The sequence below is a fragment of the Pyrus communis genome, chromosome 14 (genome assembly GCF_963583255.1).
Source record: "Pyrus communis chromosome 14, drPyrComm1.1, whole genome shotgun sequence".
Taxonomy (NCBI): Eukaryota; Viridiplantae; Streptophyta; class Magnoliopsida; order Rosales; family Rosaceae; genus Pyrus; species Pyrus communis.
In genome coordinates this window covers 18974541-18993040 of record NC_084816.1, presented here as the reverse complement: position 1 = coordinate 18993040, position 18500 = coordinate 18974541, and the positions used below count along the sequence as shown (strand labels likewise).

Below are 18500 nucleotides of genomic sequence, written 5' to 3'. Positions count from 1 at the left end.
GCCCAAAGACTTAGTAATAGTGAGTAATAATGATTCCGTATGTTACCAAATGCACATCGAAAGAAAGCAAGAGAAATAATATCAGTATCCCTCCCTTTCTTTATCTGCCATCCCCTTTGTGTTATAGCTACTAAAGTCATAGTATGATATTTTGCACCTGCTTCGCTCCTGTCCTTAGAAAGGTTATCTCTCTAACTTTTGTCTATTTATAACATAGGTTAAATATTCTCAACATACAATTTAAACAGATGAATGCAGGAGTACCAAAATAATAGAAATTGCAGCAGCAGAAAGCACATACGAAAGCAATATTAATAAACCAAATTACTGACAATACATAACCACAAAATAAAACATTAGATTCACTTCTACTCCTCAGACCAGGAAGCTGGGACAAGCATCAATGAGCTCGAATTCAAAAACCACCGCGGAGGCGGAGTACAAGATGAAGGGTGGACTCCTTCTGGATGTTGTAGTCGGCGAGGGTCCTTCCATCCTCGAGCTGCTTACCTGCAAAGATCAACCTCTGCTGGTCCGGAGGAATGCCCTCCTTGTCCTGGATTTTAGCCTTGACATTGTCAATAGTGTCGGAGCTCTCCACTTCCAAAGTAATGGTCTTCCCGGTAAGGGTCTTGACGAAGATTTGCATACCACCACGGAGACGGAGAACCAGGTGGAGGGTGGACTCCTTCTGGATGTTGTAGTCGGCGAGGGTGCGGCCGTCCTCGAGCTGCTTGCCGGCAAATATCAGTCTTTGCTGGTCTGGGGGAATACCTTCCTTGTCTTGGATCTTGGCTTTGACATTGTCAATGGTGTCGGAGCTTTCAACCTCGAGGGTGATGGTCTTTCCGGTCAGGGTTTTCACAAAGATTTGCATCTGTTTATAGAAAAAAAAAATTGTAAATCAATGCCCTTAATTGCTTAAGATCCCGTTTGGTATCAGTATCTTTGTTTTCGAAACAAATGACTCCTTACATTCATCATTTGTTAAAACTAAAATTTGTTTTTCAAATTGAATAGAAAACAACCTCCAATATTTTCTGTAATTTATACAAAATTTATTGTAGCAAAGTAACTAATCAAATCAAACGAATATATAAAATTTTAATCAAAACTTGTGTCCTAAATTTCCAATGTTCTCAGGCGTTCATAAAAAAAATGAAAAATAAAATATAATTCTAGGAAATAACTGATTGAATCAAACAATCAAACCCTAAAAAAATACTGAAGAACGTAAACTGCGGAATATGGTGGGAAATATGTGCAAACCTTGAGAGAGAACGAGAGCCAGCTAGACAGAACTTCAATATGCCTTTGCTTTCAACGATGAATGATTTGGCATCGAAGAGCCTTAATTTATAGGACCGATTGCCGACTTGATGCATTAGAAGCCACAAGTCTACGCCACGCGTAAGGATTAATTATTTTCCTTGGCATGCACGCCAAGATTAATTAGGATATTATTAGCTCTTATCAAAAAATAGAATCCAAATTTTAGAAAATCACGGATGCTAGATTTCAAATTTATAAACAATTTGTTTGGAAGATTTTGAAGTCCCAAATCTAGTAAGATTTTATCCTGGATAGATAGAAGACTGGTTGAACCATACTTTTGAGTTTTTAGGATACCAACTGTTTCTGAAATTGGCTAAAGTTACTTTTGTTTTTTGAGTAAATTATATAAAACTACCTTAACTATTGGGTCATTAACAGTTTCATGCCTTGTTTTTAAAAAGTTTCAATGTCATATCTTATCTTCGAATGTGTTGCAATGTCATACTTTCCATCAGTTGTCTGTCAATTCCTCTGTTAAATGTTGATGTGGCATGAGGCGGGACCCACTTTTTATTAAAAAAATTAATTAAATAGGAACTAAATATTAAAAAATAAACCAAACCCATATCCCATCATCCCCCTCAGAAACCCCATCCCCTTTCCTATCCTCCCCATCTGTCGTCCCCCCCCCCCCCCCCCAAAAAAAAAGCTTCATTCCAAACCCAGAACCTCACCACCCCCACCCCCACCTCCCCCGCAACCCCTCCCTTTCTCCCTCCCGAGCCTCCCAACCACCTCCTTCTCCTCGACTCTTTTCACCTTCCCTCCCATTCAAAGAAAAAAAAAAAAACCACCAGTTGAGGTGGTCCGACTTCGACGGGAAGGATGAGGTGGTCCAGGGAAGGAGGGTTGGGTGGGGTGCGACGGACGAAAGGAATACTTTTTGAGGGGGGGGGGAAGGAAGGAAGCTTTTTGTTGGGGGGGGGGGGTGGATGGATGGATGGAAGGAAGCTTTTGTTTGGGGAGGGGGGGACGACCGGAAGGAAGCTTTTGTTTGGAGAGGGGGGACGACCGGAAGGAAGCTTTTGTTGGGGGGGACTGACAGAAGGAAGGTATGGCATTACAACAAATTCAAAGATAAGGTATGACATTGAAACTTTTTAAAGAAGAGGTATGAAACTGTTAATGACTCAATAGTTGAGGTAGTTTTATATAATTTACCCCCTTTTTTTTTGGTACAATAAAATGTATTTGTGATTGACTTCATGGTTACAAGACGTACAGTCGTATAGAAAAAGAAAGAAAAGAACTTTTGAAACACACATGTTAGATGTCTCACTTAAGCCACTTAGTACTATGTTCTATGTTATTAATCTTTACTTGTAAGTGAGAGACATTAGGTTCGATTCTCGTCAAACGCAAATTTGAATCACATTATTGCTAGTCTGTTGTGAGGTTAAGCCTACTCTCCTACTCGTTACTCTAGATAATATCATTTGATAAAAATTAAAAAAAAAAAAAAAGATGTCTCACTGTATTATGACACTTGATGTACCAAACAAAATATTTATTACGACACTACATACTATTGAAGGAGGAAAATAGGAAGAGTGTGGTGAGGAAAAAAGATAAACACAAAGTTTAATATCCAACTTGATTATCTCCTCCAATTTAGGCACAAGATTAGTGAACTTAAACCAATTGTACATGTGGCCTTTGTAAAGTACTAGCAAAGGTAACACACTTTGTATTGAGAAATATATTTTTTTAAATATTTATTTTTTTAATTTTTTTAAGAGAGCAATTATTTGTTTTTCTGGTAGACATCCCAAAAAAAATATGGGTTGAAAGTTAGGAAAGAGAGAGAGAGAAAGAGAGAAAATGAGTTGAGAGAGTATTGAAAAAGTGACATAGTTGTGGAGTTTAGAAAAAAAAAAAAAACAGTAAAAACTTGTTTGTACAAAATTACTTTAATGCTCACATTGTTTTATTTTCTAAGATCTTCTTTCAGTTTTGTATTAGAGGGTATAGTAATAATTTTATTAGTTTTTGTTTGATAATAAGTGTTTTAATAATGCGGAGTTTACCCTAAATTGTATTAAGTGGCTTTGAAGATAATTTTGGGTTTGATTTACCCTAAATTGTAAATTCGCAATTGATGAAACAAAAATAAATAAATAAATAAATACGAGTGTGATTTTTTCTCTCTATAACTATATTTTACACAACAAAATTTGAGATTTTCTAGTCTAAAGGAATGGGTATTTAATTTTTATACATATCTTTTGATGTATGAAGAACAAGACTTTTTATTTTTTTAATAACACAGAAATATCACTAAATTGTAATATTAACTTAATTAAATCTAAATAAAATTTTTGAGAAGACTCTTGCATAACTTCCTGAAATATTTCCCATACAACCGGGTCTTTTTCCCGAATTTTACTCTTAGCAACTCCTATATTTTGCCCTTCACGCGGACGTCAATTGCCTCGCTAGAGACGGTGCCGTTTATTGCCCAGAATGGACAAGGTCATTAGACCGACTTACCAACTCAGAAAGACAGACATTGTTTTTCTGTTTCAACTTCTACTCGCTCCCAGCTACCCACAGCTGTCACTCAAATTAACCAAACCCAAAACTAGTGCTCTCATCAGCGCGTGGATATCTAATGAAAACGCCTGCGCGTGCAAATGACCAAAGCCAGTCTCCCCCTTGCAGGCATTTTTAAGTTTATTTAATTATGATTTGTTTGTTTGTTTATTCGATAAATATCTATCTCAAAGCCCCAATTTTCTGTTCACGTTTTCCGTCTTCCCAAACAGCTATCTATTAAACGCGGTCGAGAGAGCTCGCGCAGGCTCATCTGATATTTGGGGTTAGGGTTTTTTTCTCGATACGACTCGCCAATTCCAAAACCCTAATTATTAGATCAGGTAATTCGTTCTTCGATCCCCTTACCGATTTCTGTTCGTCTTTGTTCTAGGGTTTTTGATGGTTTAATTTCTGGTCCGAATTTTAGGGGTTTTGTATAAATTGGAAATCTTTTTTTTTTTTTTCTTTAAATTGATATTATTCTGAGAGGTAGAATTAAATTAATTTTTATTACTTACTGGACGCTCTGGAAAAAAAAAAAAAAACTGGGAATTAAGTTCCTTTTGGTGTTCTGATTTTTAATTTTTCCAGTAAGGTACTTGAAAAATATATTATTTTCATGTTTGATTAGATGAAGCCGAAAATTTTGGTGCTTTTTTCGAACCCTCTTTGTTTTTGGGTGTCAATTAGTTTTTCCGAGGGTGAGATTGCAATTGATTCGATATAGATTTTGTTTGGTCCCTTGTGATTACGCAGTTGATTATTCCGGATGAGTTGCGAAAATTCTTTTCGATTATGTGATCTGTTCTTTTTATGTGTTATCATCTTGATTATATGTGATGGAGGACATGAAGATTTATATTTTTTTTGTTTAATGTGATCCAGGTCTGAGCATTCTGGTTAGCAGGGCCGCTTAGTTGAATCAGCTAAGTTTCATGTCTGACATCGACGTACAGCTTCCCACTGCCTTTGGTATGTTTAGGGCTAATTCGTAACTCAGTTGTGTGTGTTTATGTGCTTGAACGCATGCTTGTGTGCCCCCGTATTCGAATCCAATTGGATAAGTTGGTCAATAGCTCCAGGACGTTTGATTGGTTGAAAAACTGGGTACCTATATGCTCGAGAGCATTTTTAGTCACCGATATTCAGTACTGTTGCAATTTAGTAGATGTGGAGTTTGAGAAATTGGTTTGTTGTTGTTTATCAAGAGATAGTGTCAACTAGTGTAATTCAGCAATCTGACCAACCTGATTTACGCAAGAAACCAAGTTAAACTGCTTATCTGGACATTTTTGATAACCTACATGGTTTGATTTGGCTACAATTCTTTCTGAAGGCATTGGTTCAGTTGTTTGGCACGTGGTCTATAAGATCTGATTTAACCGACCTGGACCAATATGTATATGTACTGGTCAAAATATAGGGTTCAACTGTAGGCATTAAAGTTATGGGTTACTGTTGCTTCTTAGCTTCTTATCTACTGAGCACAGCAGAGCAGAGATGATTGGAAGTCATTTTCATTTTTATATAATATAAGCACAGCAGAGACGATCTTGTGCATCAAATCCAAATTCACTAGGATAGATTACATCTCTTTTCCTAAAAACTTATGAAAAGTGATGGTAGCTAGGCTACTCCATTATAATTTAGTGGGCTTTTTACTGCAAGGTATATGGATTTGTGTCTGGTTGTTTGATATTTTCTAAATAATTATACGTAAAGTGGGAGAGCATATCATTCTTAGGAATCTGAAATATGCTCAAAACTAAAAAATTTCACTGCTTTGTACGGAAGTGATAAAAATGATAAGTTTATATGCTTGTAGAAGGTTACCCTAAAAAATTTCACTGCTTTGTACGGAAGTGATAAAAATGATAAGTTTATATGCTTGTAGAAGGCTACCCCCTTTATTTTCCCTTCAGTTCTCTTGATTGCTGATGAATTTTTCTGTGCTTATACATAGTTGGAAAGTAAAAAATTCTGATTTACTGATCCTTCAGAGCGCGAAACGAGAGTATAGAAAATTTTGTTAAGACCGTGGAAAAAAATGTCTGCTGCTTGTTGGTCTAATTTTGCATGAGGGGGCTGGAGTATGAAAGGCTATTTTTCATGACATCCTCACATTAGGTTTTTGTTTTCACTATTTGAACATTGGATAAGTGCTTTAAATTTTTATCATCTTCTGAGATATGACAATTGATTGTGGCCTTGCTTGTTTTTCATCCCTTCTTATGTGTCCCTCCATTTATCTAATTGAATTGCTGTTTCTTGGGTTCAGATCCCTTTGCCGAGGCAACTGCTGAGGATTCGGGTGCTGGGACAAAAGAGTATGTACACATCCGTGTACAGCAACGCAATGGCAGGAAAAGCCTGACTACTGTGCAGGGATTGAAGAAAGAGTTTAGCTACAACAAGATACTCAAAGACCTTAAGAAGGAATTTTGCTGCAATGGTACCGTTGTCCAGGACCCAGAACTAGGACAGGTGCGTGCTTAGCAGTAAAATCTATAATATAGTTTCTAATACAGCCCCTAATTGTTGTATTGCTGTTTGTCTGTAGGTCATTCAGCTTCAAGGTGATCAGCGAAAGAACGTATCTACCTTTCTAGTCCAGGTAGTTCACAGAATGGTTTGATGACGTTAAATGTTGTACATGTCGTATTATAAAACTGTCGAAGTTGCTTCCTCGATTATTCCATTAGATGGTCTTACAGAGCCAATTTGGAGGAGTCTGGTCCTGATTCACATTTTTGTTTTATACAGGCTGGGATTGTGAAGAAAGACAATATCAAAATTCACGGTTTCTGAGCTGTTGCAACTTGCAGCAACATCGACCTCTGCATAATGCGTCTCTCTGAAGTTCTGAACCCTCAGTTTAGAAGTTTGTTATCTGAATATTGTATCATCTATAAGCCAGTCTGCTATGTGGATTGTGTTTCCGGTGTCTATTAAGTTTCGATAAACTGTGTGATGTGGGTGACTTATGGAGCGTATGACAACTTGTGGCTGTCTTAATTTCAATGTCTATGAAAGTATTACGCTTTTACCTAGATTTCACTTGCATACTCTTTATCAGGGCCAAAATAAAATTAAAACAATTCTAGAAACGAGATAAAATGCTGTATTTTGTCAGATTCTCGTTAAATTTTTTGACTGCTAAATGATGACGTGGCAATGTCAAAATCGTTGACGCATTCATATCCTTGAACTTAGAGGATACGCCACACCTTGAGGTTTTTTCAATACCGTTAAGAAATTATTTTGTCTCGTAACTCGTAAGTATGAATGAAATTGTACATCATAAAGAACAAATTATTATATCAAAACATGAGCCTATGGCTCTTCGATTTTACATGATTGAAGGCCTGAAGTTCCTTAGTTTTAGTTGCATAAACAATCCAAATCAATTTTTTTGGTGGATGTCTCTAGGCATTGAGCATGAATTTACCGTACAATAACCTATTTAGTGTATTTTTACAAAGTTTTGATTAAAAACAAATAAAAAGGGTAAATTACATTTTACCGCCTTAATTTTGAGTCATATTACAAATTCATATATTATATTTTAAACATTGCAATGTCATACATCAACTTATGAATTCATTGTAATGTCAAATTCTCGTTAAATTTTTTGTTAGTTTGACTACTAAATGATGACATGGCAAATGTAGAGCTATATTTTGGTTGATATGGATGTCAAGTTTTAGCCACATGAACGAAATACTAATAAAAAATTGTTATTTATTTTAAATGCAAAAACTTCATTATAGTATCAAATGCAATCCCCCATCCACATATGAAAAAGATCTCACGAGTAGTGAGTGACAACCAAGTATTTCTCATACCACTTTTTTAGGTAAGAATGTTGATTTTCTTTAAATGTTGCCAACTTTATATGGCTAAACAGTAAACAGTGAGAGCCCAATATATTCATTTCTGAAATGAATCTGTTCAGTTTGATCATTTTTAAATTAAGTTTATAATCAATAAAAAATAACTATGTTAATCAACACTTGAGGAATGAACTAATCATCAACAATCTTATCATTTGGTTTACAAATTGAGAAATGCTAAGGAGACTATCTCGCTCAAAGTAAGGGCTGGTTTGATATTGTTGTGCTTTGAAAACAAAACTGCTTTTGCTGTGCTGTGAGAATAAGTAGCTGTGAAATAAAGTAGCAGAGTGTTTGGTAAACTTTTTTATAAAAGTGCTTTTGGAAAAGAAAAAAAATCAGTATTATAGTGTTTGGTAAACTTTTATGTAAAACAGTTGTGATTATGTAAAATGACCAAAAAAATGTATAATACTAGATGTATCATTAATTTAATTTTCTTAACAAATAAAGGTGACTTACCAAATATACTTTATTTTTAAAAGAAAAGTATTTATAAATTTTATCTTAAACATATAATCCAACGTTTAACAAGAAATCATAATCCAACATTCAACATATAATCCAACATTTATGTTGCTTCACGCTTTCAGCTTTTTTTCAAAGCTCATTTTTGCTGCTTCACGTTTTCAGTTTTTTTTTTTTTTTTTTCACAAAAAACTGTGAAAATAAACTGTTTTTAAATGTTTACCAAACATCTTTTTGAGCTCAACTTTTTTTGGTACCCATTTTTTATAAAAGCACATCAATACCAAACCAATACTAAGACTCTTCGTCACCCCCATATTCTTGATACAAAATTTTATAACGTTAACACAAAAACTGTATAAAAAACATAAGATAATGAAAAGTTTATGGAAAGTCACATTTAAAATAATCTCTTTATCATTTTTCTTTTAAACTTGGTCTCTCTAACATTTCCCTCTGTATTCACTCTCCTCGCACACAAACACACACTGGAGACTGGTTCATGCTTGCCACTTGGACCTCCCAAGAGGTTCTAGACCCTTCGTATCCTATCCTCTTCCCACGTGTCCATCTTTAATTTTACATATATGTCACCCTCCTCCTCGTTAAATAATCACTCTCCTCACTTCCATCTTCTGACTTGCAAACGCTAAACCCCCAAATCACCCCATCTTATCATCTTCTCTCTCTCTCTTTCTCTCGCATCAATCAATGGCAACCATGGCTTCCACCCTCACCTCCTCCTCCCTCACCGCCAAGCTCCAGAAGTCCTCCCTCCTCGACTCCTCCTTCCATGGCGCTCCCATGGTCCGCCTTCAGCCGGCCAAGGCGGCCCCCGCCAACAACGGCGGCCTCTCCGTCTCCATGTCTGCCAACGGCTTGACCCCCTCCTACGACTTGAGCGCTTTCAAGTTCGACCCCATCAAGGAATCCATCGTCTCCCGGGAGATGACCAGGCGCTACATGACTGACATGATCACCTACGCCGACACAGACGTCGTTGTCGTCGGTGCTGGCTCCGCCGGGCTGTCCTGCGCCTACGAACTCAGCAAGAACCCCGACGTTCAGGTGGCCATCATCGAGCAGTCCGTCAGCCCCGGTGGAGGTGCATGGCTCGGTGGCCAGCTCTTTTCTGCCATGGTAATTACTGTCATTTATGATTAATTTTAATATTTTTTTGAAAATTATTAATTATTTGAAACTTAAATTATTGATTTGTTGTTGTTTAATTATCATTTTTGGTCGTATTAAGGTTTCCCGGGTGCTTAATTTTTGGCCTTTTTCTGGGGAATTGTTTGTTAATTTTGAAATTCATGTTTCTCGGTAAAATAAATGTAACGTTCGACTGTGACACGTGTCACCATGCCCCGTCTTGTTTGGATAATTTGACCTATATCATTGTGCATATCTGTTTTCATTTGCATAAATATTTGTTAATTTATTTTTTGTAATTTATTTCTTTATTTCTATTTTTTGTAATTAATTAAATAGTTTGATATTGTTGTATTTTCATTCGAAAATCAAACAAATTTTGTAAATTTTGTAGAAAAGTAATTCCTTATTAATTAATTCCAAATATACAATATATATATATATATATATATATATAGATTTCATTTGTGCACTAATTAATCACAATTAGATTGCTTTGATTATGGTGAAATTCATGGAAGCCAGATTATCCCGCTATTTGGTTAACATTACAACAATCGCAACCAAGTCTTATTCCGTTAAATGGGGTTGTCGGTATATTTGGTTTTTGAAATACAAATTGTACTTTTAATTTTCATAGCGTTCATTTCTCACTAGAACATTTTATCTTGTAATTTGGAAAGCAATATAAATTTCGAAAATATTTTAATGTTCTAACTTGAAAATATTTTGTCTTGTATTTTGTAGTACTTAAGATTAAATTTATATGTTGACATATATAGGTTGTGCGCAAACCCGCCCATCTCTTCCTTAACGAGCTCGGCATTGACTACGATGAGCAAGACAACTACGTTGTCATCAAGCACGCCGCCCTATTCACCTCCACCATCATGAGCAAGCTCCTTGCCCGGCCCAACGTGAAGCTCTTCAACGCTGTGGCTGCCGAGGACTTGATCATTAAGGGTGGCAGAGTTGGTGGGGTGGTCACCAACTGGGCCTTGGTCTCAATGAACCACGACACACAGTCGTGCATGGACCCCAACGTCATGGAGGCCAAGGTTGTGGTGAGCTCATGTGGTCACGACGGACCCATGGGAGCCACCGGCGTCAAGAGGTTGAGGAGCGTTGGGATGATTGAGAGCGTGCCCGGGATGAAGGCCTTGGACATGAACGCAGCTGAGGATGCTATCGTGAAGCTCACAAGGGAAATTGTGCCAGGAATGATCGTCACCGGCATGGAAGTTGCTGAGATTGATGGATCCCCAAGAATGGTACATTTCTGTCTCGCTTGATTTGTTCTTGATTTATTTACTGTTCATTTGACTAAATCATCCTTGGTGTCGAATCCAACTACTCCAAGCCAGCGCAATCACATTTTGTTAAAATGGTGATCGCGGTGGTGGGCTTAGACGGTTTTGGATAAAACATCAAGGACTACAATAGTTGATTTTATCGAATTTCGACATGTAAATGCATAGTGTAGATGGACTTCAACAGTAAAATGTTTACACTAGCGCATTGGTATGGAAATAGACAATGGCCCCTACTGGGAAACCTTTACCGCTGTCCTTTTCCTCTCCTCTCCGCGTTTAATTACGAGAGAAAAACTGTGTCGGACGACGACAATTACCTGAGCCTCAATCCATACATGGTGATTGTTCATTCAAATGAACATGGTCCAAAAGCTCTTCCATTCTTTCCTTGTTCTTTATATTTGGAATAGTACCATTACTTGATTTTTATGGGGTCCAAATAAGATTCCCACTTTATATATTTACACTTTGTATTTGGGTTTCGTCGATTACTTAATTATATAAATATGGTCCTAATAATATGATTCTTACATTATTGGGGATGCAGGGACCTACATTCGGAGCCATGATGATCTCAGGGCAAAAGGCAGCTCACTTGGCATTGAAGGCACTGGGACTCCCCAACGCTTTGGATGGATCATACGTCGGAGGCATCCAGCCTGAGCTGATCCTAGCTGCTGCAGAATCCGCTGAGATCGCCGAGGCTTAATTGTCGCGTTATATGTTAATAAACAAGGGAAAAACCAGTTTCAAGCCGAAAATAATAGCGCGGTTGAGGAGTGAGCGATTTTTTATGGTAGCTAAGTGATGGTTATTGTGGATATTTGATGTGGTTTGGGACCTATGTGAGTTTTGATAATAATGTGGACGGATGGATTATGTCTCTGTGTGTTGGATGTTTGGCACAGGCTCTGTTGGAAAAATAGAATTTTACGGGATAATTTTCATGTATTCTATAATTCTCAATATAAGTACATATACAATCTTTGTTACATAAGAAAATACAATAAAGGACACGAATAACCTTCCTTAAACATGACCCTAATAATTACACATATTTACATTCGCTTTCTGCATGCTAACTCATGCAATACTCCCTCTCAAGTTGGTGTATAGATATCACACATGCCCAATTAGATAAGTGAGTCATCAAAATTTTTAATACACACAACATGAGTAAGAACATCTGCGAGTTGCTCTTCTGAATTCACAAACGGAATTGATACAATCTTCTCTTTGAACTTCTCTTTAATGAAATGTTGATCAACCTTCATATACTTCGTCTTATCATGCTGCACTAGATTCTCAGTTATCTCTCTTGCTGACTTATTATCACAATATAAATTCATTGCCTCCTCCTGTTTAAAACCAAAACCCTAAAGCAACTTTCGTAGCCAAAGGATCTCACACACACCATGTGCTATACCCCTATACTCGGCCTCAGCAGAAGATTGCGACGCCACTTTCTGTTTCTTGCTTCGCCAAGTAACTAAATTACCTCCAATGAATGTAAAATACCCAGACGTAGACCGTCAGTCAGTCACATCACTTGCCCAATCAACATCAGTAAATCCCTCAATCCTTATATGCCCATAATGCTTATACAAAATCCCCTTTCCCAGCGCAGACTTTAAATATGCCAAAATTCTCATCACTGCCGCCATATGATCCACTCTAGTTGAGTGTATAAACCGACTAACCACACTCACTGTATAAGAAATATACAGACGAGTGTGAGACAAATAAATTAGTCTCCCTACCAGTCTCTGATATCTACCTTTGTCAACCAGTTTCTGATTGGGATAAATTCCCAAATAATGCTTCTCTATAATAGGAGTATCCACAGGTTTACATCCAAGCATGTCTGTCTCTTTTAATAAATCTAGAACATATTTTCGTTGAGACAAGAAGATACCTATACACGAATGACCTACTTCTACGCCAAGGTAACACTTTAAATCTCCCAAATTCTTCATCTCAAATTTGGCGGCAAGACTCTGTTCTAGTTTCATCATCTCTTCTGAATCATCAACTGTTATTATCATGTCATCTACATAAATAATTAAGGTTGTCACTTTACCACTCATCTATTTTAGAAACAACGTATGGTCGAAGTGACTTTGGTAATATCCAATCCTCCTCATAACTCAAATAAATCTACTAAACCATGCAAACGGTGATTGCTTCAGCCCATAAAGTGACTTTTGCAACCTACATGCTCCGATTTTCCCTCCGACGTTATACCCCGGAGGAAAATCCATGTATGCTTCTTCTTCTAAATGCCCATGAAAAAAAGCATTTCTTACATCAAACTGTTTCAGTGACCAATTCAAATTTGCAGTTAAAGAAATAAGAACACGTACCGTATTCATCTTGGCTACTGGTGAAAAAGTTTCTTGGTAATCAATACCATACGTTTGAGTATATCCTTTTACTACTAACCTTGCTTTATACCTGTTTATTGATCCATCGACCTTGTACTTAATTGCAAAGACCCATCTACACTCAACCGGTTTTTTTCCCTTTGGCAGTTCCATTACCTCCCGCATATCATTTTTATGTAATGCTATCATTTGTTCATCCATTGCAGCAGCCCATTTAGGATCCTTCAAGGCCTCCTTAACTCGAGTTGGTACTTGGATTGCTTCCATATTATTCACCCATGCTTGACGTTTCGGTGCAAGATTCTTGCATGACACATAATTTGCTATTGGATACCTCACTTTTCCTTCGGGAGAAAACCTGTTAGGAGGAACACCACAATTTTGCCTTGGCGGCAACTTATATGTACCCATAGCATTATTGAGATCAGTTACATGAGCATTGGTGGTACTTACCTCAAGGATATTCAGAGAAGCCATTCCTATTGTACAGGTTGCATTAGGCAACTCCGACTTTTGTGCTAGTATAGATTGATGAGCATTAGTTTAGTCGTACAAGTCGCATTAGGCGACTCCGACTTGTATGCTAGTATAGATTGATTGAATACCTAATTTTACTTATATTACTGTTGAGATATTGTGATGCGGCATACTTATGGATTTACTGTTGATTTGCATTTGATTTCATACCTATACGTAGTATGATTTTCTGGAAACTATACATGTTTTACGGTGACGGGTTAGTATGTTCAGAAAATAAATGGATTTTATAAACTTTTGTTTTTGCCCACTCACCCTTCTGTTTTTTGCTCATCTAGGTCCTAGTTAGCTGATTTACTTTGTGGTATACGAGGATTAGCTGGCGATTTTGACATATCCCTAATAAATGTAGGAACTGTTTCCAGTTGTGTATTAAGTACCTAACTAGTTTCGACTGCACTATTTTGTCATCTATGCTCTGAACATTTGTATTCTATGAGTTCTACCCACTACTACTCACTCACTTTATTAATTTAAATAAGTTCTAGTTTCGGTTTTAATTTATTCACATTTTTACATCACTTACACTTTTGGCTACGTCACTTTCGGGTGACGGCCAGCATGTCTCGACTCCGGTCGGGGTGTGTCATTAACTTAAACATACTTAAATTTTTGAAAAAGTGATATTTGTGTGAACCGGAAATTCCCTCTGCCCCTACCGTACTCCAGCTTGGTAGTTTCCACCGCCTGTCCAGGGTTGAGCCCTGGGATTTGACGGCGGACTTAAAAAGCCACCTACAGACGCTTTACGCCCAATCATTCCGGATAACGCTTGCATCCTCTGTATCACCGCGGCTGCTGGCACAGAGTTAGCCGATGCTTATTCCCCAGATACCGTCATTGCTTCTTCTTCGGGAAAAGAAGTTCACGACCCGTAGGCCTTCTACCTCCACGCGGCATTGCTTCGTCAGGCTTTCGCCCATTGCGGAAAATTCCCCACTGCTGCCTCCCGTAGGAGTCTGGGCCGTGTCTCAGTTCCAGTGTGGCTGATCATCCTCTCGAACCAGCTACTGATCATCGCCTTGGTAAGCTATTGCCTCACCAACTAGCTAATCAGACGCGAGCCCCTCCTCGGCCGGATTCCTCCTTTTGCTCCTCAGAGAAGTGCTAAGGAGACTCTCTTAAAAGTTGGTCTCTCAATGGACTCTCACACCTCATGTTTTTGTTACAATGTTTTATAATGTTGCAATAGAAATCAATGTTAAACTACGAGGGGCAGAGAAACACTTTGAGATAGTCTCATTAGCATTTCTCTTTTTGGATGTATCCATGTGAAAATGTGGAATGGCTGAATTCGTACAAAAAATACGAGAAATTATTTATTATGCACAGAACACGAGTGGTAAATCAAGTGTCATTATATGAGTAGAGGATTGTTTTATTTTTGAAGTTTTAAATTTTTTAAAAATGACATATGATACATCACATCGAGTTCTGGATCCACTTTACAAAAATAAAATGATTTATACAGCAGAAGAAATAATCTAAGGTTAATGATTCCTAATTCTTTCGAATTTGTAATTACATTTAGGTCCTGTGATCACTATTCAAATCGTTCCAGACTCCATTGATTGTCCGAAGCTTAACCGCTCTCAAGGTATACCCTTACCCTAACTCCTTGTTTGGTTTCCGAGAATTCCTAAGAAAATAGAGACCAATCGAGAGAAAGAAAATAAACATCAAATTTTGGTGGCCGGGCCTGAGATTGAGAAAATATGGGCGAAATGTTGGCAATTTTTCTTTCCATGCTTCTTGTTTTGGGATTGATTCCACTATTTCTATGGAAACGCCGTCAAGATTCTCGATCGCCGCATGAACACGAAGGAGAACCTCAGGTTTGATTTTTGAGCCCTAATTCTGTAGCAGCGTAATTGTTTTCAGTTTTGTAATTTTTTATTTTATTTGTTATATATATTTTTTCTGGATTTGTTTATATTGGTTTAGGTTGCTCAGAGGGAGGCGGTGGTGCGTGCGCCTGGCGGTCGCCGGATGCGTAGGAGGCCGGCTTCTGGAGCAAGCACATCAGCAGCTGCTGCTGCACCAGGTGTAGAAGGTTTGTGTTTTACTTTGAAGTGACTAAATTTGATTTTATATTAGGAAGAGATTGGATTAAGTCATGAGTAATTGTGACTCTGCGGTGTTGTGATGGTCGTTTCTCTTTGATTCGAGAAGCGATTGTAATTGATTGAATTGTGATTGAAATAGATATCAATTGGTAAGCAGTGGTGAGATAATCAGGAACAAAAATATAAGTAACCGTATCCGTGAGAGATAAAGGTCTGATCAAATTAGGATTTGGGGGGATGATAGTTTACACGGTTTGATCTGTTGGGGTAGACCGATCATTATTTCCAGAGACGGAGTCATAAGGTTTATGGATTCATGAGGAGGGTACAAAATTTGAGGAAGTAAAGGATGTATTAGGTATTCTGTATGGAAATGTACCTGGCGTATGAAGTGCAAATTTGAACTTGTATAGATGCACAATTTGTATATGAGCTTTTGCACTAGCTAGCTAGCTTTAAGTGCTAATGATATTAAATAAGTTGAAAAATGTGTTATTCTGTCAAATGAACTCATAGTATGTATTTTTAAATATAGAATCCGTTGAGGGAAGTGATGAGGAAGATGTTGAGGGCGAGTATGATGCTAAAGCATCCAAGAAGAGGGAAAAGAAGCGCCAAGAGCGGGAAGCACAACGACAAGTATTCTTTCTTTCTTTTACTTTTTGATTTGAAGGATTGCACATACTTTATCTCCCCCTCTCCAGTCCTGATTAAAATTTCTAGTTAATGTGTCCTGTCCTGTCCTGAATACCCAACAGGCCTTAAATTTTAGTGAGTTTCTAATTATCTGACTATCTACATTGAGTAATAAAGACATAAACCACTTCTATGTAGTCACGGAGGTGTAGGACATGTTAGAAGTTTGATTGCTACATCATTCAATATATTTAAATTACCCAAATGGTGGAAATAACTGCAACACTCAATTGAGTTTATGCTTATGTTCTTGGAGGATCCTTGATTATGGTTTACTTGTACTGCTTTTATATTGTTTTCTTCCTTTTCCCTTCAATTGAAGCACAACTAATTATTTACTTGAGTCCATTCTTTATTTGAAGGCTGAACAAGCTGCACGTGAATCTAGGGTAACAAAACAAGACCGCTATGCTGAAATGCGGAGGAGGAAAGATGAGGAGCGTGAAGCACAGGAGCGTCAGCTGGTGCGTTGACGTCTCTCTTTTGTTTCTGTTTTGGAAAATTAGGATGTGTATTTTTGTGTTGTTAAGTTACTGCCTGAAGATTTGGCCACTGTTTTGTAGGAGGAAGAAGCCAAAGCGCAAAAGGCTAGGGAGGAGGAAGCTGCTGCTTTAGAGTTTGAGAAGTGGAAAGGCGAGTTTTCAATAGATGCTGAAGGTACGACTGAGAATGAAGTGCAGGATGGACGTCAGGATTTGCTTTCTGATTTTGTGGAATACATAAAGGTAGAGTTCAGTTAATTCATTCAAAGATATTGTTCTATACTCTAGCTCCCTAATATCTCCATCGCCATCGGGTTGCACAAAAACTAGGGATGAAAAGGAGCTTCTAAGTTTTGGGGGTTTAAGGTTGGGTTGTAGTTTCTAACTTATCCAATCCAGTTTCAAGTTTATTAATCTTTTAACTGTTTGTGTCGTTTTGTTTCTATTCGAGACATGAGGCTTTCAGGTTGAGTTGTGATTTTGTTATTAATACTAATGTTAATTTTGACATTGCAGAAACATAAATGCATTCCTCTGGAAGATCTTGCTGCTGAATTTAAGTTAAGGACTCAGGTAACTTATATTTATCCTGAAGTAACACATAAATCAACAATTTTCATGTCTTCTTCGTACCTCAAAGTGCATTAACAGATGAAGTTTTTATTTGAAATTTAGTAAGGCATATGGAAGTATATTTTCTAAAAGTGACTAGTCAACTTAATTTACCAGATTTGGCTTACTAATTTTTCAATGCAACTGATGGTTCATGCAGGAATGCATCAATCGAATTACCAATCTCGAGAGTATGGGTATGTGCAGAGCTATTTCCTCATTGACTTGTCGTGCCTAATGAATAATTCATTCCTTTGCTTCAGAAGGTAAAATACCATTTCGTTGAGAATGAAAATGTCGTATTTGTCTGTGTTAGGGCGACTTTCTGGCGTCATGGATGACAGAGGGAAATACATATACATCTCCCAAGAGGAGATGCAAGCTGTAGCAGACTACATTAAGCGTCTGGGAAGGGTAAGCATTTCGCATCTTGCTAGCAAGTCCAACCAGTTCATAGACTTGGAGCCCAAAGCGCAGTTTGTTGAAGAAATCAGCGGCGGGGCGGAGATAACTGTCGCTTGATTTGGTTAAAGTAATGAAAATCGTGCACACTGAATTAACAGGATATGTAACTATAAGAGATTGTAGGGGTAGGTTTCTTAATTAGCGTTTTGATATTATCTTCGGTTATAGCTGTGTTGCCTTGTTTATTGTACTGACTGGATACCCTAGTTCCCAAGTATTAACGAGGAGCTAACTTCTTGAACAAAAGGTGACTCTGCTGCGAATAGACGTGGAAGAAAGCAATTCAATTAAAATTGTATGAAATTATAGGGGTACTCTTTATTGAAAGTGAGCACTTTAAACTACTTGAGCTATAAGTCATTGACGTAATTATATCCATTATAGAATTAATAAGGGGTAATTAAAATACTGAAAAAATAAGGAAGAAGATAGAACCGACTTTTTAGCTAAAATGGTCTTTGAGATTGGATCTCCTTACTTTGGTATTTGACAATAATAATCGATAAAAGCAGTTTTTAAGTTTGTTCACCGTAAATCATTTTGGTCATTTTGCGAAAAAAGT

General features: G+C 37.4%; 4 protein-coding genes across 4 annotated transcripts; 3 read left to right on the top strand and 1 right to left on the bottom strand.

Annotated features, from left to right (window-relative positions):
* Positions 1-298: 298 nt before the first annotated feature.
* LOC137716307 (polyubiquitin) lies at positions 299-1319 on the bottom strand. The gene is made up of 2 exons (XM_068455746.1): positions 1270-1319; positions 299-877 (listed from the first exon to the last, which is right to left on the bottom strand). The coding sequence occupies exon 2, from the start codon at positions 875-877 to the stop codon at positions 416-418; it is 462 nt and encodes a 153-aa protein (XP_068311847.1). The 5' UTR covers positions 1270-1319; the 3' UTR covers positions 299-415.
* A 2754-nt stretch (positions 1320-4073) lies between these two features.
* LOC137714983 (protein translation factor SUI1 homolog 2) lies at positions 4074-6922 on the top strand. Its single transcript, XM_068454178.1, has 5 exons — positions 4074-4211; positions 4756-4842; positions 6149-6354; positions 6431-6484; positions 6634-6922. The coding sequence occupies exons 2-5, from the start codon at positions 4806-4808 to the stop codon at positions 6676-6678; spliced, it is 342 nt and encodes a 113-aa protein (XP_068310279.1). The 5' UTR covers positions 4074-4211; positions 4756-4805; the 3' UTR covers positions 6679-6922.
* Positions 6923-8838: 1916 nt separating this feature from the next.
* LOC137714916 (thiamine thiazole synthase, chloroplastic-like) lies at positions 8839-11647 on the top strand. Its single transcript, XM_068454077.1, has 3 exons — positions 8839-9371; positions 10166-10654; positions 11244-11647. The coding sequence occupies exons 1-3, from the start codon at positions 8943-8945 to the stop codon at positions 11403-11405; spliced, it is 1080 nt and encodes a 359-aa protein (XP_068310178.1). The 5' UTR covers positions 8839-8942; the 3' UTR covers positions 11406-11647.
* A 3486-nt stretch (positions 11648-15133) lies between these two features.
* Positions 15134-18265, top strand: LOC137715290 (DDRGK domain-containing protein 1-like). The gene is made up of 8 exons (XM_068454561.1): positions 15134-15452; positions 15562-15670; positions 16219-16322; positions 16742-16843; positions 16943-17104; positions 17378-17434; positions 17634-17670; positions 17790-18265. The coding sequence occupies exons 1-8, from the start codon at positions 15333-15335 to the stop codon at positions 17993-17995; spliced, it is 897 nt and encodes a 298-aa protein (XP_068310662.1). The 5' UTR covers positions 15134-15332; the 3' UTR covers positions 17996-18265.
* The last annotated feature ends 235 nt before the right edge of the window (positions 18266-18500 follow it).